The following is a 22,786-nucleotide window of genomic DNA, read 5'->3' as shown; positions in this document are numbered from 1 at the left end:
CTTCCAGACAGATACAGGAACCAGACAGATAATAACGGTGGTCCTGCAAAAAGCTATGCAAAAGGCACGCTCTTAACAAAACTATGTCATGTGTGAATGACTCCCTTTAGTCCCGGTGGCAAATGAAATGTCAAAGTTCACACTGTAAGGAAAACAGAAGAAACTGCTGCTTTGGGTTGGGAAACATTTCACGAATCTGTCTCGGAACCACAGACCACAAAACAAGGGAACAACGGGAAATAAATATACAGACCGCTGTCTGGCTACATAAACACAAATTTGTCGACTGCAACTCCTAGCCCTTCAGGATGAGAGACCTGCGCGCCTGCGCTACCAGACCCTTCCAGCTTCCCGTCGCTTCCTTTTTCCGCCTTGGCCCCACCCACCTCCGGCTCAGCGTTTCCGGCTCAGCCCGGAACTAGGGCGCTTCCGCTTGGTTCCCCTGCGCCCGCAGTTGCCGGGTCTCCCGGCGTCCCCGAGGCTGTCACCAGGAGGGTGTCCGAGCTCTCGGCCGGCCGGGCTGCTCGGCGTCGTCCTCTAGCTCGTAGCTCCGTTCGCCGACTTGGGGGCGACATGGCCGGGGCCCGCCGCGGCAGGCCGGGCGTGAGGCCGCCTCTCGCAGCCCGCGCGTTCCCGGGGCCCCTGGGCCGGCGGGCACCGGTGTCGGCGTGAGCAGCCCCGCGGGCCCCGCGCTCACGGCCGCATGGCCTCCGAGGCGCCGCCGCCGCCGCCGCCGCCCGCCTCTCCCGAGCCGGAGCTGGCGCAGCTAAGGCGGAAGGTGGAGAAGTTGGAGCGCGAGCTGCGGAGCTGCAAGAGGCAGGTGCGGGAGGTGGAGAAGCTGCTGCAGCACACGGAGCGGCTGTACCAGAGCGCCGAGAGCAATAACCAGGAACTCCGCACGCAGGTGCGCGGTCCGCCTCAGCCCCGGGGCCCGCCAGAGCTTCTCTGTGGAGTCTTTGAAATCAATAAAGCTAACGACCCCGAGTACCTTTGGAGCCAGCTGAACAGTGCAAGCCAGTTGGTTTGGACGACTGTCTCAGGGCAGGCGTGAATGAACTCCAGCATGGGCTACAAAGTCTGGATTTCCTGGCCCAGTGGCGATGGGCGCGTTTGTTTGCTTATTTATTTATTTTATTACTGGGTCATGTTTGAGTTGTTTTGGTCGAGACGAAGGCTCACCTGGGCCTTGAACTCGCCGTGTAAAGGAGGCTGTCCTTGAAGTTCAACTTTTGAACCTCCTGCCTCCACTTCCCAAGTGCTGGGATTGTGGGCTTGCGTTTGGTCTCTATTTCACCCCGGTTTGGGGTTTTCCACATAGATCTCACTCACCCTGTAGTCAGCCTGGCTTAGATCTCAGAATGTAGATCGAGATTGACTGCATGGGCAACCTTGGCTCATCCTCCGAGGCTGAGTTTTCAGGCACGAAACAGCACCCACCCTGCCTTTTGACTTAATAGCATGCAGCAGAGAAGGCTAAAAGCAGGAACACTCTTTGATTTTACACACCATTGAACATACTCCATGTGTAAGGTGATCAGAGTTACCCTATTGCGTTCACTTGTAGAGAGGTAAACTTGTCTTTCGTATAGATGCTAGGAGTGTGTTTCATTTTCATAATATGTAATAGGGATAAATACTTGATCTTAGCGATTAAAAATAATACATTTTGGCTTAACCATTGAGTAGTTGATATTATCCTAACAGTTAATTTTCATATACTTAATTCCAATTTAATGTTTAATAAAACTACATCTCCAGGCTAGATACTGAAATGTCATCAAACTTTGCCATACTATTCTTTATGTATGTGTTTGTGTTTGGTATATTTTGGTTTGTATGTATGTGTTTGGTATGTATGTGTTTGTGTTTGGTATATTCCTACCTATGTGCACAGGAAGGCCAGAGGGAGACAGCAGGTGTCCTCTATCTCCCTCGTTCCTTAAGACAAGGTCTCTTCCTTCACCAAGACCTGAATTTTTTTCTTTTTCTAGTCTGGCAACCCGAACTGCTTGGATCCTCCTAGGTAGAAACAACCCACAGTTTTGGGGTTATAGATGCACTGGAAATCAAGCAAGCATGTTCTGTGGGTGCTGGGATCCAAACTCAGGTCTTTAGGGGTTGCACAGCTGGTACTCTTAACCACAGCCATTTCTGTCTCTCCAGTCCCTGACATACTATTCTTAAATGAGCTCAGAAATATATGCTGGGTTGAAATGCCTTCTCTACCCATTGTTTTGAGTTACATTTCTGGCCTAGAAATTTTAGGCTAGTTTGGACAGGAGAGAGGAGAGAGACAGACCGACAGAGACAAAGTCAGTGGTTGAGTGCTTGTAAACAGAAGGCCCTGGACTGAATTCCCAACACCTCCCTCTCCCTGTTAAATAATAACAAACCCAAAGTAGAGAAAGTATTGCATCTTGCTGATAGTTATAACTACCTTCTAGTTAGCATTCCCTACCAGGAGGGTGGAATGTGGTTATGTCCATTTGGACTTAACAAGCCTTTTACAAGTTACTTTGTCTCTTAAGCTATTTCATGTGTAACACTGACATCAGAACAACTAATCTGTGAGGAAGTTGTGTAAATTAAGATGTTACTCAAAGTTCCAGTATAAATGTAGATACTAAGTATTCCAATTCATAGTGATGGTGGCAATCAGCATAGGGCAAAGCACTCTGCCTCCTAGGCAAGGAGTGAATGACTGAGGGATGAATCTGAAAGCCAGTGCCTCCTTAACAGTTTTCACTAAGTTGTTTTCCTGGGCCTGGTTCCAGTCCTGGTAGTAAGAGCAGATTTCACACTTCATAAAGTGCCTAGGTAAATCTGAATGTAACTAGCCCCATAGCCTTTTCTGTGTTTAAGCTTACCATTAAATATTTAGAAGCATTTTCATTGATTTCTTGCATAAAACACAGATTGAGTTCCTGTCGGACTGAGGTTGAAGTACGTGGGTAGAAGCAGTTTCCATCCACTCATGGCCATGTCCACACTGTCACCCTGGCCTGCACAGCATCTTTCAGTGGTGCTTGAGTCCACAAACACACAAAGGGATGATGCCACCTCTGTCGTGTTGTCTGATCTATTCTGTAGTTATTTAGTGATAAGAGCAAAGAGGAAAAAGTACATTCAGCATGCAAATAGCATTGCTGTGTTTAAGTAAATAACTCTGGGTCACCGGGTAGTAGTAGAGAATTCAGTTCAGATGGAACTGTGTAATTTTAAAGCAAGAACTGTTGGCCTTTGAGACTATGAGAATAAACTTTTGTGTTGTTTTTGTCCATGCTGGGGTGGAACTTGCCATATTTTAATTGTAGTTGGACTTTTCTTTCTATGGTGCTGGAGACAGCCTGGGACCCCATAACCACTGGGCAGGTTCCACCACCACTGAGCTCCATCCCCAGTTTTAGAGTGGAATGATTTGAATGATTTGCTTTTTTTTTAAGGCAGGGTCTCGAGGTGGATGAGATAAGGAAAGCCAAAAGTCAAGCTTTAACTTGTACGGTTTCTGAAAAGGAACTGGCTGCTTTGTGCACAGGTCTAAAAGTTCTACCAAGAAAGATGCCTTCCAGTGTCGTGAGAATGATAGAGTGTCATGTGTATTACTGGAGTGTTCTGTGGTTTATTTTTCCTAAAGCTTTGTCTCCTTTCAGGTAGAAGAACTCAGTAAAATACTCCGTTGTGGGAGGAATGAAGATAGGAAGAAGTCTGATGTAGAAGTGCAGACAGAGAACCAGGCTCCTTGGCCAATTTCAGGTACCCAGTGTCTGGTGGGGATGCACTAGGCCTCCCAGAGCATTCATGACCTGCTGAAGTATGTCTCTTTAAAAGTGAGACACAGAATACATAAATATGAAGAATTTGATAATGCTGATTGCTTTCATGTTTTGTCAGTTTATGGGTAGCAGAATGGAAATGTATCATTTCTATAATTTCTTTAATGTTTGTGTATGTTTTCAGTACTATACTAAGTATTCTGTTCTTGTTGCTTGAGTCAGATTCTCAGTATAGAGTTATCTTCATTCTCTCTCTCTCTCTCTTTCTCTCTCTGTCTCTCTTTCTCTATCTCCTCTTTATCTCTTTATACCTAGCCTAGAACTTTCTGGGTGGTCTAGGTTGCATTCATTTGTATTAGCTTCCTGTCTCAGGCTCTCCAATACTAGGAAAATCCCCCCCTCCTACACCTTACTGATTATCTTAATAATTTTGTCACTCAATAAGCTACTGTTTTTCTTTTCTTTCCTTTTTTTTTTTTTTAAATCGGGTCATGGCCTTGTGGCCAGATTTAATGGGTGCTGTTTTGTGTTTGCTACTCAGGGTTTGCAATTAACAATGAAACTTGTTCTATACACTTTCTTCCTTTCTTTCTGCTACAGATTATTATTATCAGGCGTATTATACTGATGATAGTCTTCCCAGTAAAGAGACAGAACTCACTGTACAGCAGAGTCAGTATGCTCAAGCTTCTACTAAAGACGAGTCACAACTGGACAGTGATAGTCATGCTGGCACCGATGGGCCAGAATGTGTTAAACATGGACAGGAGGATCCTTTCACCTCTGATTCACAGGTAACCAAAGACTACCCATGACACCCGAGGCCCAGGGATTTATCCTTAAATAGCCATGCTGGAGAAAGACGGGATTCCTTGACACTACAGTACACACAGGGGTTATAAACAGTCTGTATGACTGTGCAGATTATCAGTTTTGTTTTGTCTTTTCAAATAAAATTTTTGTTGTTGTTGTTGCTCAGATTGGCCTTGAATCCCTGAGCTCAAGTTGTCCTGCCTCAGCCTCCTGTGTGTTGGTTTATATCAGTACATTCAGCTGTGGGTGCTAAAACACAGCTGGGACTGTATTTCTAGTGATTGTTTTTCTGTTTATGATGACATGAACGAAAGGACTATTTATCAGCCTATTTAAACTCAGTCCGTGGACGTGGTGCTCAGTGAGATGACCCAGGAGATTAAGGTGCTCATTATACAAGCCTGGCAGCCTGAGTTCAGTTCCTAACCCTGGAGCCTCCTTATCGGCTGAAGGAGAGAGCCAAGTCCACACGTTTCTCTGAGCTCCGTATGCCAGTAAAGCTTTATAGGACCTTGGATAGAGAAGAGTAATGTGTTTTACATGTTTATATGTGAAGTGTTTGTTATTTGACATGGGGTCTCATTATGTTGCCTACACTGGTCTTGAATTTGGCACAAACTACCCTCTCACCTGAGCCTGCCAAGTACTGAATACTATAGGTGCGTGTCCCCAAATGGCTACACCTGGAAGTAAAAGGCAGTTTTCCTTCACACTCCCTCAGCTACCAATCCAGGGCCTGTATATTAAGTGCCCCATCATTATTTAAATTGTACTGGATGTTCTTCACATTTGCTCTTACAATTTGTTTGAATTATAAATTTTTATGTGATGTATCTCATTTAGTCTATAGTTTTCTCCTCCACCTCTTTCTTTGAATATATTGAACAATTAGATTATTGTTTTAGAGAGTATTTCATAGTCTGTGCTTCCCTGTGTTACCAAACATTTAACTTTGAATAATTGTTATCATCTTACTTTAGTGTCTTTAGAACTCAGACAAGGTTCTGGGGAACCTTGCAGCTCCAAGGTACAGCACTATAATGTGCAAGGCTCTGCAAAATAAAACTAAAAGAAAAATTTAGAGTCAAGGTTAAATTGAAGAACACTTAAATATCCTTTAAAAAATGGCCATATGTTCCCCTCACAAAGTGGAAACAAACAAACAGCATTTTAGATTTGCCAGTGGTAATTTAGCGACAGTTGTGTGTCATCTGGAGTGGTTCTCTCTCTCCAGGAGAGTGCGTCCGCCTTAGCAGCAGAGGGCACGGCCCTGGAAGGGTCCTCGATAGCCGACAGCTTGAGAGCTGCAGCAGAAGCTGCTGTGTCGCAGACCGGCTTTACCTATGATGAGAACACGGGATTGTATTTTGACCACAGCACTGGTTTCTATTACGATTCTGTAAGTGCCTCAGACCTTTTCAATACTGCACTGTTGTATTTTTAGTTGCCTGAAAGCAAAAGTTAAGCCCAAGACGAAGTTAAAAAAAAAAAAAAAAAGTAAGAATTGGCATTTAAAAATTATGCTTGAGAGCTGAGTTGTGTGGTCTTCCATCCCTGAAATCCATTCTTTCCAGGGTCTTCTATTAATGATGGTCTGATGTTGGTTTTTAAATTTGGTGATTATAAATGGAGATATCCTTAATTCCAAGTATTTCTGTTTTTCAGTGTTTCATTCTCCTTGTCATTTTCCTTCATATTTTGAACTTTTGCCTCCAATTTTCATTTAGAAAATTAATGAAGATAGTTGTTTGCTAGTTTCTTACACTTTAGCACCCAACCCCCAGTTTCTTTGGTTTTATTATTGAAAGTCAAGATTTTTTGTAGCATTAAGGAGAGGTTTGGGTGTTGGGTATCAGGTTGATTTCACTTTTCAGCTTTCTGATCTGTGCCTTAGTTTTCATGCCTTAAAAACAGTTTCTTTCATTTTTTTTGTTAATGTGTTCAGTTGAGCCATATGAAGTTGCTGTTTCTTATAAAGTAAAACACCACGAACAATGGCAGTCTCATTTGATGCAATTAAGGCTAATTATTTTCCCACTAGGGAAAACAGCAGATATTAATTGGTAAAATATTTTAAAGGCATTTTTTTTCTAATTCATTATCTCCTGAAAATACTATAGCTGCTAAAACAAACATTAACTATGTTGGAAAATATTTGACATGTTTATTTTTCTATTTTGTTTTATTAAACATGAGTAAAACTTATGTTTTCTTGACTTTGAAAGGAAAACCAACTATACTATGATCCCTCCACTGGGATTTATTACTACTGTGATGTGGAAAGTGGTCGATACCAGTTTCATTCTCGAGTAGATTTACAGCCTTACCAGAGCTCTAGCACAAAACCAAGCAAAGATAAAAAGCTGAAGAAGAGAAAAAAGGAGCCAGGCTTTTGTACAACAAGTGATGAAAAGGTAATGCTTTCTTCATTTTGTAAATTTTACAGTATTTTAGTATCATTGATTAAGCCAAAAATTTATGAATGTAAATATTAGTCTGTATCTTTGCATTTTAAATCTATCCATTAAAGTATGAGAGTCTTTTTTTTTTTTCCCACAAACTCAGTCACTAGAAGTAGGTGTTTTTAAAGTTTGAAGGAGGTAGATTGACGATATATAAAATATTTTACATTGTTTAGCTCAGAAGAACATCCAAAAACTGACACAGTAAGTTGCTATTGTATAGTTCACAAACGAAAAAACAGGTTGTGTTTGGCACATACAGATCCAATATTCTTAAGTAATTTCTCACCTATTGCAAACTTAAAATGCATTCCTGGTAAATATGGAGTGAGGTATATAATAGGATTGAAAGAGTTTTTTGTTTCATTTTAAAGGATTTATTGGTTTTGTGTGTGTGTGTGTGTGTGTGTGTGTGTGTGTGTGTGTATGTGTGTGTGTGTGTACGTGTGTACATCCATACATGGAATGCTTGTGTATGCAGAGGCTAGAAGAAGGAGCAGATCCTCTGGAACTGGAGTTACACTTGGTTATGAGTGGATGTGGGTGCTGGGAAGGACACTTGGATCCATTGCAAGCACTCATAACTGTTGAGCCATCTTCCAGCCTGTTTTTTAAATTTAGTTTTGTTTTTGGAAAGAGGTTGGTTTTATCAGTAATCATAAAGACATTTTATTTCATTAGGTAGAGAACATATTTCTAGTAATTTGTATTTCAAAAAATTAAAGCAAAAGACAATTTATTTGCATAATTAACACAGCCATATGTATAAGAAATGGGGGGTGGGGGAGGCTGGGATGTACCTTAGTATTGGAGCACTTATGTTACATGTGCAAGGTCCTGGGCATGGTCCCTAGCATTGCAGAAATCATGTCAAATGCAGAAAAAGTTTAAGTCTAATGTAGTGAGGCTTGGGTTAATTAAGAACATGATGTGATAGCTGGCAGTGGTGGTGCATGTGTCTAACCCAGCACTCAGGAGGCAAAAGGTGGCAGATCTCTGAGTTCAAGGCCAGCCTGGTCTACAGAGTGTGTGCCAGGATAACTAGGGCTACACTGAGAAACCTTGTATTAAAAAGACAAAACGAGCATGTAAAGGAAAAGAAATTTATATAAAGACTGAATGTAGTGAGATAGTCAACTGAAGGGAATTTTAAAATCATTTAGGATACCATGGTAATTAGATGCTCTTCTCTCTCTTATTTCTGCTTCCTAAATGGCTGAGGTTGGTGATGTGTGAGGAGGAATGTGTTGGCTTCACTCGCAGTGTTTGAATTGTGTACTTCAGAAATTTTATCTCATAGGTTTTTTTTAGCCCAAAGAAATTCACTTAACATAATAAACCCTACGATCAACACTTCGAATTAAGATTCTGTTGGTCTTATTTTGTGTTCTCAATGTGTGTCTCCCCCCCCCCCCCCTTTGGAATAGAAAAGTATGTTAGTAAACTACTAAGAATCACTTTAGGATCTCCATTGTAATGACTTGTTCTAAACTTTGAAGGGCTAGGGCTAGCAAAAAGAAGAGTGTGAGAGACAGCGAAGAAGCTTCCACTTAATGTCTTTCCTTTCTAAGATGCTCTCGAGCTTCACTTGTTTGTAGACGAGGACATGTGGAAAGAAGGCAACAGGGCTAGATATTGGGATAAATATTTTTATATATGTACACATGCACACGTGGACACATGTGTGCACACACACATGCATGCACACAAACACACACACACACACACACACACACTGATGTGCTTCATTGTCTACATATAAGTGACTTTCTTGTCTTTTACTAGGTGTTGATCTAAGAGTCTAAACCAGGATACCCCTTATCAGAAGCACCTCCCAACAGTTTCATTTATTTCTCTCTTACGTTTTCCAAGAAGTAATGATAGCAGTAATAATAATGGATGGAAGATTAGAACATGCTTCTTAAAAAGTATATGCATAGCTAAGGAGATATTTTTAACCACATGGCCTGTAAAGCTCCTAATAGCTTTTTAGTTTCTTGCCTTTGTTTTTGCCTTTGGTGAGTTTGTATTGCCAAGAATATATATAGTGTATCACACTGTGAATGTTCAGCTTGTCTCCAAACTCTATTTATGCTGCTATTAAAAATATGCTGTCACATTTTATAAAATTGCATGTGAACTCACTTTGTTATGCATAGCATGGCATACGAAAGGGGAAACTCTGTGCTGCTTCTCAGTTCAAACAATATATTGTCTGTTATACAGAACAGCACCTGTATTGGTAACTTTATCAGTTGTCTTGTGTACTGAATTGAACCCAGGGTCTTATGCATATTGGACACACACCTCACTGCTGAGCTGTGTCTCTGGCCCATAAATTATATTCTTTGCAAGTCACTATGAGAATAAACTTTGTGTTATGACCACAAAAACATGTAAGTCACATGTTCATTGGCTTGATTTCATCATTCCTTCTATACATAGTTCAATAAAACTACATTTAATTTGTTAATTAATAGTAATTGTTCATTTTTCATAAAGCATGCCAAAAATTAATAATACAAGGTTTATGGTAGACAGGTTAAAGGCATACGAATACTCATTTGTATTTTAAACTTTTGTGTAGTTTCAATGCAGCTAATGCTGAAATGTTCAGTTTCGACAAAGTCTCAGCTTTGATAACATTGATTATTTAAATTCCTGTTATTTTTTTTAAAAACATTTCTGTGTTTTATGTATTTTGTCTTATTTAAAAACTCAAAATAAAAATTTAGAGTTGATGCATTCTCGAGTTTCACACTATTCAATAAGGTAGCCACCGGCTACATGTGGTGGTGGACTGAAGTGAAGGTCCTATGTACATAGGAGGATATTCTGTATGTGCAAGGTTTTGAAGTCTTACTACAGAAGTGAATATACATTTTTAAAGTTTTTAAATGTGACTACTAGAAAATTTAAAAGTTTAAAAATGAGTTACATTAAAAGTTTTGTTATACTGCTTTCTTAGATGCTATTACACAAGCCATGTAATAGGTAATGGGGGCCTGGTCTGGAAATATTGGGGCCTTGAGAATAGGTGGAGGGCTGTAGAGTGCCTAGCCTGGTATATTGGTCCCATGTGATGCTGTGCTGGGTATCTACAATGGATATAACGTTCTTAGAGTGATGGTGTTATGAAGCAGGACCAGTCAGCAGGCATAGATTCCTATTTGCTCACTGCTCTGTATCCTCCGTGAATCAATAGAACTTTATATATAGTGTTATAAGATGGTGATGTTGTCACTTAGTTTCTTGCCTGCCTCTTGTATAGGATTTGAGTTCAGAAGAGCAGAACGTCTGCAGCATTGAATATATAAACTGCAATGAAGAAGAAAATTCTGCATATGTGAAAAAGAAGGCCAGAATAGACACTGCCCACAGAAGTAGTCCCTTAACGCTCACTATTCCAGTTAGTGGGGGCACTGAAGCTTCTCCTGGAGATGATAACTCAGCTTCATCGAAGGATGAGAAAGCTAGAGAGAGTGAGAGTGAGCCTGAAGAAGGTGAAATTACAGACTCTCAGAGCGAAAATAGTTCCGATGAAGACAGTACCAGTGAGAACAAGGGACCCTCAGAAGAATCGGACGATGAAGGTACGTAAGGAATAGTACGCTTGGCTCATAGGAGAGCAAGACTGCTGAGTGCAGCAGCGGACAGAGCACACCAGTTATCTGATGGCACTGGAAATTAATACAGTGATCCATAGTTTTTAGAAGGCAAGTCATGGGCAAATGACCGCTACATTGACTTCAGAAAGCTGCATTGTATTGAAAAGCTTCCATTGCACATAAAACCAAACCCTCTCAATTCTAATGTGTGTTAAGGCTGTGCTGTTCATGGTCTGCTTTTGCAATTGAACAGGAAAAAGTAAATTGCCTTTAAAAGCATAGCTCATGAAGTCATGCATAACTATTATGATCATTCTAACATTTTTTTATTTGATATGGAGATGCAAAATACAGTATTTTATATATAATCAATGAATTAAATGTGTTCTATAATAATAGTCATGATAATAAATCTTATATGTCAGTATATACTTATAAATAGAAGAATTTTTTTGTGTTGTTTCTGTACTGGGTATTGAACCCAGAACTTAACACTTGCTGGGCAGTATTCTACAACAAAGTTTTGACCATTGTAATTTTAGTTATCTGTGTGAAAAATTAATCTTTTCTCTTTCTCTCTCTCTTTTTTCTTTTTGTTTTGAGATAGGGTTTCTCTGTTTAACAGGTCTGGATGTCCTGGAACTCTCTCTGTAGATCAGATTGGCCTTGAACTCACAGAGATCCACCTGTCTCTGCCTCCCGAATGCTGGGATTAAAGGCATGTGCCATCACCACCTGACGAAAAATTAATTTTCATAGTACTTAAATTAATGTTTCCCTGCCTCTTACTTAATAGAGGAAGAAAAGATTTGGCCTCCCTGTATTCGGGTGATTGTTGTTAGATCTCCAGTGTTGCAGACAGGCTCGCTTTTCATCATCACAGCTGTAAACCCAGCCACGATTGGGAGGTAAGGATGCTTCATACTGTATTTCAAAAAGGTGGGTGAGCAGTATTGTATTTCAAGCATTGGTCTATGTGCTCTGGGAACAGAAAAGACTAAGGCAACATCTTCATCTGAAGACAGTACAGTTAAACAAGAAAAATGATGTAAACAAATACTGTGGGGAAGCATGCAAGCTCTAGTGTGTCAGTAAGGGCAATCCACAGGTAGATAATGCTGTGCAAAATTCCATTTAAACAGCTATTGGAAACATACTTTGACCCTGTCTTTGTCACTGCTGTTCTACATGTTCCCATAATCACTAATGTTACTCTCCTTACTGCTGCAGAGAAAAGGATATGGAACATACTCTTCGAATCCCTGAAGTTGGTGTCAGTAAGGTAAGACCTTTCCTCTCCAGAGGCGAAAACTCTGTGCGTGTGTGTGTGTGTGTGTGTGTGTACCCCATTATACAACACACACAAAATAATAATTAATTTAAATAACATTTTGCATGTAGTGATTGGCAGGACCATCCCTTAAGTATCTTAGAGAAGTAGCTGGATTGTGTGCAGATGTTATACACACAAGAAGGCTTGTAGCAGGTTTTTTACTTTTAAAAGTTTGTGTATTGTAATTGGACTTTTTTTTTTTGGCTGCCAGCTCAGAAATTACGACTCAGAGACTCACTATCGATTATGAAAGCGTGGCCAAAGCTAATGCTTTTCTCACTAGCTCTCATAACTTAATTCAACCTGTTTTTATCAATCTGTGTTTCACCATGTGGCTTTTTACCTTCCTTCCACTCTGTATGTCTGACTCCCTCTGTGTTTTGTTCTTGCCTCGTGTGTGCTGCCATTATCTTCTCCTCCTTCCTTTCCTCTCTCTGTCCAGAAACCCACCTATACCTCCTGCCTAGCTATTGGCCTTTCAGCTCTTTATCAACCCAATCACAGCAATATATTTTCACACAGGGTACAGATATCTCACAACAGTGTATCACTTGGGTGCCTGGTACACAGAGAGGCCAGAAGAAGGTGATAAATTTCCTGAAACTCGAGTTACACATGGTGCAAGCCTCAGTGTGGATGAACTTCCATGTGAGGGCTGGGAGTCGAATCCTGGTCCTCCGGAAAAGCAGTCAGTGCATTTAACCACTGAGCCACCTCTCCAGTCTGACCACAGCAATCTTTTTTAAAGATAGTGTAACACTCTAGAAAGCCTTGATATCCAGTTTTAGAAGCATTGACTATGAGGTTATCCATGTAACAGAGTGGACAGAGTACAGTTATGCCCACCACTTGGACAAACTGCATGGTATGATACTAAGTCTACAGAGCAGGGCTGCAGAATAGATGCATAAAGTGCTCTGCAGTAAGGGAGGCTCGGTCCTGTGTCCTGAAGATCTGGGAACTTGCCTCCTTGAGAAGTTCTTGAGTGTTTCAAGTTAGTTTGTATTGAGAATTAAAATGATTTTAAATAGATACCAATAGTACTTATGTTAGGGGGGAAAAGTTCAAGTTGTATGTACAGTATAATCTAAGCTACATTTTAAAAGTAGAAGCAGCAGGATATATATATAAATTTTTCATCATAGTTAAAAGTGGAAGTATAGGCTTCATGTTTCTACCAGAGACTCATAATAATTTGTATTCAGAAAAAAAGCATTAAGAGAAAAACAAGTAAAATGATCAGAGACTAATACCCACACCATTGCATGATAGTGAAGTTAGCTCTGGTTGGAAATGTGCAGTTCTTTGTAATTGTTTGTTTGTTTTTCTTGAAGTTTCATGCAGAAATTTATTTTGACCATGACTTGCAAAGCTACGTCCTTGTGGATCAGGGCAGCCAGAATGGTACTGTTGTCAATGGGAAGCAGATTCTTCAGGTGAGTGAATGTGTAGTGATCACCTCCACTTCCTTGTCAGAGCTCAGGGCCTGGTTGTTAATAGATAACATTTGGTTCAGATCAGAGTTTAAACCCAAATGAGTAACTTGGTTGGAAATTTCCAGAAAGGGCTAGAAAAAATAGTAGATACTCATCTGTTGGGTTTTGGCCTCTAATTATGTCTCTGTTGCTACTTCTAGGCATGAATGTACCGTAAAGCTTATTTAGATTAAATATTCTTTTAAAAGTGTGTGTGTGTATGTGTGTGTGTGTGTTTATGTGTACACACATGCATGTGGAAGTCAGAGGACAACTTTGTGGAGTCACTTGTCCCTGCTGAGCCATCTCACTGGCCCAGGACTGAATATTCTTATCAGCGACTTTGGTGACCCTCTTTTGTGTGCTGCTATGAATTTATTAGCTCAGGTTCCTCCTGCGTATCAGGCAGATGCTCTCCCTCCAACAGACCATTAGGCTTCCCTCGCCTGCCCTTCTTAATACAAATAGTGCTAAACTGGGAATTTGATGAAAACAGAGCAGCTCTGGGAAGGAAGAGAACCACCCACCATGGTGAGGAAGGCAGGGCTGTGAAGCAGGAGCATGAGTTGTGTCAGACTTGGGGAAGCAGACAGAAAATGCTAGCTCTGAGCTCAGTTTCTCCTGTTTGCTCAGTCCAGGACCCCAGCCAATGGCATGGTGCTGCCCAGAGTTCAGGTGGGTCCTGACAGGCATGCCCAGAGGTCATCCTTATTTGTGTATGTCAGTCACCCTGTGCCCAGGGGCCATAAGCAGTCCTAGATCCTGTCAAGTCTACCATATAAATCATCAAGGAGGCCTTGTTCTTGTGCTTTAAGAACAAAAGAAGGAAATGAAATTACAAGAAAACTGAGAGGTGGCTCAGTGGTTAAGACACTTACTGTGCAATCATGCGGACCAGAGTTGTGATCCCAGTGCCCGTGTATGTAACAAGGTACACACCCACCAACACCTGAACTCTGGCTCTGAGCAATCTTAACCCCCCCACACACATATATACATGCATGTACACACACACACACACACACACACACACACTCACCCACAATTTTGTTTTAAAGAAAGGTTATTGCCTCTTAACATGTTACTTTCCTCTGTGTTTTGCTAATAAAGTTCAGAGTGAACTGGTGGGTAAGAAAATTGGTGGGTTTTGAAAGAAAGTGGGTGGGTTTTAATATAAGAACAAAATTATAAGCAGCTTTTGGGGAATACTGTAAGGGACTGTGGGATTGAGCCCAGAGTTTGGTTCAGGGTAAGTACCATATTCTACCACTAAGTTACAGTCCGGTCCTAGTTGCAGAAGTGTGGGAGTGTCTTCTGAGTTTCTCTTCAGTTATCCCTTACCATAGACATAATGTAACCCATGTGTTACTTTGTGTTTCTGTTTCATTGAAAATTTCTCATCTAGCCCAAAACTAAGAGTGACCCTTACGTCCTCGAGCACGGCGATGAAGTGAAAATTGGGGAGACTGTGCTGTCTTTTCACATTCACCCTGGCAGTGAGACCTGTGATGGCTGTGAACCAGGCCAGGTCAGAGCTCATCTTCGCCTCGACAAGAAAGACGAACCTTTTGGTACGTGAAACACACTGACCGCGGCGTGATGGTACTGTTTAGGACACTTCAGTTCACTGTTTAAAATGCGCTGTAGCCTGCTCCCTCTACCACTGAGCCCCACCCCCGCCCTTCATATCACTGGCATGCATGCCGAGGTAGGTGAATGTGCCAGCCTCTGTGCAGTGATGGCATGCGTGCCGAGGTAGGTGAATGTGCCAGCCTCTGTGCAGTGATGGCATGCGTGCCGAGGTAGGTGAATGTGCCAGCCTCTGTGCAGTGATGGCATGCGTGCCGAGGTAGGTGAATGTGCCAGCTTCTGTGCAGTGATGGCATGCGTGCCGAGGTAGGTGAATGAATGTGCCAGCCTCTGTGCAGTGATGGGTGTTGTAGACAAGGCGCACTTCAGTGAGTGACTTAACTTGGAATTTGTCCACATATGCGGGTACCTGTACTCAAATTATGTTGGAAATTGTATTTTTATGTTGGCTTTTATATATAGTGGGCTTCCAGAAGGGGTTTTCCTACAAACTTAGTTTTGGCTAACCCACACGCCCCAACCCTTTCTCCATTCCCACTTAAATGTTTAACCCTTCTTTCATATCATACGTGCTGCACTGTGCGCCCCCTCCCCCCTAGTCTCATGGGCCCTTTCTGTCTTCCTGGTCCTGCAGACACTCCAGGTCACATACACACGTTAACATTTTTCACATAGCGGAGTGGATAAGTGACATATTTCTGGGCCTGGGTTAGGTATCTTAGCTTTTTTTCCACTTGCTGATGAGTGGATAATAATTATGTGATATACACAGTGGAACTTTATTCTACTGTAATGAAAATTAAGATTATGAAATGTGCAGGAAAAATGGTTTAAATTGGAGAATACACTAAGTGAGATAAAGTAGCATTTATTTTGTAAGTATAATTTTCTATAAAGTCTGTCACATTCAAATTCAGGTTTTCCTTTCAGGAGGCCCAGCATTAAGTAAGGAGGAAAAAGAGTTGGAAAGAAGAAAAGCACTAAAGAAAATACGAGTAAAGTATGGTTTGCAGGTAACGATGCTGAATATTGTTTCATTTGTTCAATATATACTAAGCACCTTATATATGATTAAGTACTATTTACCATGACTGCTTATATAATTTCTGTAGTTTTGATGCTTATAACTTAACTACTGAAGTTGGAGTTGAAAATGTGTAGGTTATGTTTAAGTAGACAGTTCTGATTTCCAAAAAGCATTCACTAAAATACTGAAGGCGGAAGATGATGCTGCAGGCGCTGACGCGCACACATCTATATGGACCCAAAGTGAGTCCTGAAGTAGCCCTGTGTGTTCATGTGTGGAAAGCTTGATTTTAAAACAGTGCAAAAGTAGTGTGATGGAGAAAGGGTGCCCGCCCCCTCCCCCAACAAATGGTGCTAGAACGATTGGGTAGAACCCAAAGAATGGTTCATGTTATATGCGTTGTAAAATAGGACCTAAAAATGTGTTATAGATGTAAAGGCAGAATGTAAAACATGTGTTTGTAAAATAGTTCCCTGGGTCTAGAGGCACTTGCCATCAAGCCTGAGGTCCTGAATTTGGTTCCTGGGACCCACATGTAGAGGAAAGGAATGACTCTCACCAATTGTCCTCTGACCTCCATGGGGGTGAACTGGCTTATGCATGCACACGTGGGTACACAGAAATAACTGACTGATGTAAATATAACACTCTGTCGGTACTAGTTACTGACACTGTAAAATGAGAGAACAACTTAATTTAAAAGCAGGTTGCTTTAGGCTGCAGCACATGCAGCCCTGTCTACTTGGAGATTTTTATGAAGAGGATGACTTGAACCCATTCAGGGCCAGCCTTGTGGCTACCCTGTGTATTAATTACCTTTCTGTTGCTGTGATAAAATACTAGGACCAAAAGCAACTTATGAAAAGATTTATTTTAGCTTAAAATTTCGCAGAGATCTAGACTAATAACGTTGGGAAAGGCATGCATGGTGGCAGGACCAAGAACCTGATCACAGGAGATGCAGGGAGGGAGAGCAGGAAATGTAACACAGCTATGAACTCAAAGCCCTTCCCAGGGACTACTTCCTCCAGCAAGGCTCTGCTTGCTAAAGGTTCCATAACTTCCCGAACAGTGCCACCAGCTACTAAATACATGAGCTTATGGGGGCATTGATCATCCAAACAACTCCTCTGTGTTTAAAAGGAAAAAAAGGCACTAGATTTTAGCAGACACTTTCCAAAGAAGATCCAGTTGGAAAGTAAAGACATAAAAAACTTACAGTAAGCAATGTAGGAATGTGAGCCATTGCTCCAGTGAGAGACCAGTGAGCATCTATGTAACGGTGTGAAAGGATAAACTGACTGTACAGATCACTCACAGGGTTATAAGGATTCTCATATGTGGCTGCTAGGAATGTTAGTGGTGTGGTTCCTCTGGGAAAACATTGTGGTAACTTTTTAAAAGTAAAAAAGGGGCTGGAGGTGTGTCTATCATTCCAATTTACACTATTTGCCCAAGAGAAGTGCAAACATACTTTTCTACGAAGACTGGTAAGCAAACGTTTGAACTTGTTTTTTAGTAACACCTTTAAACCAAGAGATGTAAAGTATGGATAAATAAACCATGCTGTAGTCTTATAGTGGAGTACCATTTATCAATTAAAAAGCAAGGCCCATTGAAACTGGATGTAACCTGGGTACCACTGCCATACCTGGGTGTGCCTTTATCACAAGCCTGCCATACCATGTTAGGTTCTTTGGAATCCTTGGAGAAAGGGGGAAGTCATTTTTTTCTTCTCAATCCCAGGGGTTCAGGTCTTATTGTAAGTGCATACCAGGTGTGTATGTGGGCATGCGTGCAGTGCCTGGTGGAGGTCAGAAGACAGCTCTGTGAAGTTGCCGCTCCTTCCATTTTTATGTGAGTTGTGGGGCTTGTCGCCAGGCCTGCAGGTCAAGTGCCTTTACCTGTTGAGCCATTGAACACTAGTCCATATGACAGTAAAAGGCCACGATAGTAAGTGAAAAATACACTGGATTTTCAGCATGTTATCTCCTTGTCTTTTTGTTTATTTTGTGATACAACTTGAATAGCATGGAGTCAAGATAGCATGTCTAATATGTTTTCATTCATGTCTACAGAGGCCCTATTGAGCCATATTTACTAAGTTACATTTTTGTTTGCTTTCTTTTTTTTTCTCAATCAATGGTTTGTGATTGCTAAGAATACAGACTATGAAGATGAAAAAGCATTGAAGAATCCAAAATATAAAGACAGAGCTGGAAAACGTAGGGAGCAGGTTGGAAGCGAAGGGACTTTCCAAAGAGATGATGCCCCTGCATCTGTTCACTCGTGAGTGTTGACCGACACCTCTAAGACATTTCTTGGGGTCTGTGCTGACTGTTCAACCTTGTGATACTGTGGAAGGCCAGCTCATTGAGAGTGCATGTTTCATGGACAAGAAGTACAAAAGTGTCAGTAACCTTTGACCTGTGCCAATCTGCCCTGCTGTCCTTCCCAAAGCCAGTCACTGTCCTGACAGTAGTAGCTTCCATTGATTTTGAAATTTTAAATGAATCGAGCAATACAGTATTCATATGGTATATCTGTATTCTTTTGTCCTTTGTGGCTTTGTTTGGTACAATTTATTTTCATTGCCATAGAACTTACTTTATGAATGTCCACAGTCTGTCTGTGTATGTGGACATCTGAATTGCTTATGATTTGTTGTCATTAGGTTTGCTTGCTGGTACATGTCATTATGTGCATTTCCATTAGGTAGCATCTATAGAGTAGCATTTGTGTATTCCACTTGAGGTATTGTCAATTTTTTAAAGTAGCTGCACTGGTTACTTTTAATGCATTGTATTGTACATATGACATTAAATGTCTTTATAAATCAGTTATCATCTTAACTTTCCTCTACAGTGAAATTACAGATAGCAACAAAGGCCGGAAGATGTTGGAGAAGATGGGTTGGAGAAAGGGAGAGGGCCTGGGAAAGGATGGTGGAGGGATGAAGACACCGGTAAGTCTTATGTTTTCTTTCATTCATAAATTGTTTGACTAAACATTGCATTTGTGCATTAATGAGCCAGACATTGCCAAGTGCTGGGGCCTTTATAGTAATAACCCAAAACAGACATGGTTAAGGCCTTTATTTTGTTATCATTTAACCCATGTGGGTTTTATTTGCTATTTGTGTTTTGGGAAAGCCTTGTTTAGAATTTTTCTTTAAAAAAAAAACTACTAAAGTGTTATTTCCTGAATCAAAGGTTTTCTTGGGCTTATTAGTTGTGTGAGTTTTGGGATTGTTTGCTTTACCATGTTGGGCATTAAATCCAGGGCCTTGAACATGTTAGGCAAGCACTCTTGCCAAGCTACCTTCAATCCTTTTAAAATTTTAAATGGCATTCTTACTAGTCTGGGGCTGAACGTTGCAGGAGCAATTGGTTACATGTAGACAGATTCTGCATTAGCTGGAGACTCTATTATGCTTAAGAATCCCAGAGGTCTGTATGTATAATACAAAGAGTAATGTCTAGAAAATGACACATCAGTTAAATTCTATAGTCCCATAGTTGATGGGAGGTAACATACACACATACTCTCTCTCTCCCTCCCTCTCTCTCCTCTCTCTCAAGTAACTTTTGACAGTAGAACTTTTGTAGTATTTGATATGTGTCAAAACAGATGAACCACCAGTGTGGAAATGGGCCAGTTTTCTCTTTCATTGGAGCATGATGGAAAGACCCTGAGTATGGAGAGCTATGTAAGGTGGCATGATAAGAACTTTTGTCAAGGGTATCCTGGAGATTAAGCTTTACTTAAGTCATCAGTCTCTGGTAGCTTCCTGACATAATGAGAGGCCCTCATCTCCAGATGGGAAAGTAAGCAGCAGTAGGCTCTCATCATAGCTCTGTGTGCACAGCCCTGGACACTGAGCCCAGGGATTTGTAATTCCAGGCAGACACTGCAGTGTCGGTGACTCCCAGGCCCCCTCTTACCGTTTCAAAGCTTAGTCCTCTTGTACATTTACTTGAGTGATGCTAGGGCAGGGGTTTAAACATGTCCATGACCTTTACTTTTGGTTAGAATGGAATGATATACTCTTTACCATTCAGCCCCTCCTGGTCTGTGGACTGCACAGTCTAGCATAGCTATGGCTGCAGCCTAAATAAAACATAAACTTACGCTTTTTTTGTTGTTCATTTTTTGGGTGACTATTTAGAGCATAAACTTTGTTGATAAAAATACTCATCATAATTGAAAAGGACAAACATAAAGTTTTTTTTTTTTTTTTAAAAAGAGTTGACTGTACTTAGGTCTGGCAAGAAAATGAAAACAAAATGGCCTTAAGTGCCATGGGAATTAGTGCATGTGTTCCTGTATGTATTTATACATTTGACATGTGTTCTTTACATGAAACTTTAATAAATCAAAGAATTATAGGTAGACATCTCTACCCAGAGCGGCACACAGCAGGTTTTGGTATGTTTAGGTTCTAAAACAAGTCCTCTGTTCAACTTTCATAACAGATCCAGCTTCAGCTTCGACGGACACATGCAGGCTTAGGGACAGGGAAACCATCTTCAATTGACGACCTTCCCTTTCTGCAGAATAAGAGCAAAGTAAATTGGGACAAAGCTCGAGAGAGGTTTGCAGAGAACTTCACAGAAACGAAGCCTCTGAAAGATGCACCAGGGGCCATGCCGTGGGTGAAGGGGACTGGAGAGTGAAGGTTGGACGTGGGAAAATTAGGGCTTTGAAAAGAGAAAAAAGTTTGAAAACTCTTATTGTAGAAACTTGGTACCCAAAAAGTCAGTAGTACCAGGAGAGAGCTCTTGAGATGGCCCTCCTGGTCCACAAGCGTGGGAGGGCGTGTGCTGAACAGCTCGTAGAGAGCGGTTTTAACTGCCGAGCAGGAACTGGATGAACTCATGCAGGAGGTGGACTGAAGTTCACAGATCACAGGCAGAGCTTGTGAGACTTTTGTTGTTTTATCCTGTCAGTTACCACACCTGTAGGGGGCAAGTAGCCATGGAAGCAAAATTCAGATAACCACTAATGACTTGAGTGTACACATGTCCTGTCTCCATGTTCTCAATGTAATAAGATACACTGATAAGAGATATCAAAAGTTTCTAAAGTAATTCTATGTGTATACTTGTTTATACCTTTTAGAACTTAGTTTTTGGGGCTTTTTGTTTGTTTGTTTGTTTTTAAGTTGAGAAACCGTGAGTAGTGGAACATAGTTTTATTATCCTTGAAATAACTGCAGTAAATTGAGGAACTGATGAGCAGGTGATATGTTATAGAAAATTAGTCTCAAACTTTTCTTCTGTGAAGAATGTTGATTTGTATTATATATTCAGCATTTGCCTTTGGTGTTTTCCTAGCTGATGAAATATTTGATATAGATAACTGGGTGTGTATTGGCATATTCAGTGTGCTAGCATTTTTAGTTTTGATAAACGCCATTGCAGGCAATGGGATTGTGCCAGAGAAATGTGACAGCTAGTGCGGTTGATTACGTAGCCAAGGCTCCAAAAACAAGCATTTTCTGGAAATGTCTTCAAATGCAATAAAAAAAAAAAAAACATTTTAAGAGACTTGATTTCTCGATTACATGATTTAAACATATTTGTCTCCTTTGTAAATGCAACCAACCAGAATTGCCCCTTTTGTTTTGGGCGACCTTTGGGGTCAGGTGTGTCACATGCCACTGTGGTTCTCCTCACTCACGACTGGCCACTGGGAAGTTGACTCTCCTTTTTTTGGCAGTAAGTATAAATTTTAGCTCCCCACCTGCAAAAAAGTAATGTCTTCAAGATTCAGAAACAAGTGCAGGAAATTCTGGAAGAGATATAGTCATGGAAATAATTCTGAATGAAAGGTTGCCTGTGGAACCCACCCCTAGTGTCCTGGCCATGTGGGGGTGGGTGCCAAGAAGACTAAAGGTAAGAAAGAAGACCAATTGACAGGCCCCAGAGGACTAGGGTGGGAGAGTTTGGCTCTGTAATTCCTCATTTGGATAGTTTGTTTGTGCCCTTCCTCATGCACGCATGTACACACACACACACACATGCACACGCGCGCACGCGCGCACACACACATACGCATGCACCAACCACTTGGAAGCAACAGGATTGCTCTGATTATTTTCTCTAAAATAGAAATTGAAAGTATATTTTGGTGCTGGTTTCCTGAACAGGTAACAGTTGGTCCTTCAGAATAGGGTTTTCTTCACATGCTTAGTAAAACGACTATTTACCACCTTCAATCTACTTTGGGCGGGAGGATGATTTTCATAGGCATTTTGGTAAGAAAACGAAAACTAGAAAACAGTAGTAAAACCTGAAATATATGTACATGTCTTTCATTCTTGCATTTTATTTATTTATTTTCTAGACAGGGTTTCTCTATAGCTTTGAAGCTTATCCTGGAACTGTCTCTGTAGACCTCACTGGCCTCAAACTCAGATCTCCCTGCCTCTGCCTCCCGAGTGCTAAGATTAAAAGTGGCACCACCACCACCCAGCAGTACTTGCATTCTTAAACTGCTTTGCAGGTCTAAAGCCTCAGGGTTTCACTCTGTATTATTAATGTACTGAATAAATGTCTCCTTTTCTGTCTAGGATTTTTTTCTCGCATGTCTTGTCAGACAACAAAAGATGTATATGTAAGCAGTTGGTAAACTGTAACCATAGAACATATGTGAGCTTCTATTGGTTAAGAAGCATAAATGTGAGCTATATGCAATTTGGAT

At 41.1% G+C, this 22,786-nt stretch overlaps 1 protein-coding gene across 1 annotated transcript; it reads left to right on the top strand.

Annotated features, from left to right (window-relative positions):
- Nucleotides 1–518: 518 nt before the first annotated feature.
- On the top strand, nt 519–21,620 carry Aggf1 (angiogenic factor with G-patch and FHA domains 1). Its single transcript, XM_051183002.1, has 14 exons — nt 519–904; nt 3,651–3,753; nt 4,374–4,567; nt 5,821–5,985; nt 6,812–7,000; nt 10,320–10,641; nt 11,453–11,564; nt 11,887–11,938; nt 13,324–13,425; nt 14,870–15,035; nt 15,985–16,067; nt 18,243–18,370; nt 18,947–19,046; nt 20,557–21,620. The coding sequence occupies exons 1-14, from the start codon at nt 704–706 to the stop codon at nt 20,755–20,757; spliced, it is 2,118 nt and encodes a 705-aa protein (XP_051038959.1). The 5' UTR covers nt 519–703; the 3' UTR covers nt 20,758–21,620.
- The last annotated feature ends 1,166 nt before the right edge of the window (nt 21,621–22,786 follow it).

The sequence above is a fragment of the Phodopus roborovskii genome, unplaced genomic scaffold (genome assembly GCF_943737965.1).
Source record: "Phodopus roborovskii unplaced genomic scaffold, PHOROB, whole genome shotgun sequence".
Taxonomy (NCBI): Eukaryota; Metazoa; Chordata; class Mammalia; order Rodentia; family Cricetidae; genus Phodopus; species Phodopus roborovskii.
Note: the sequence above shows the minus strand (reverse complement) of the source record. Positions and strands in the feature narration are given on the sequence as shown.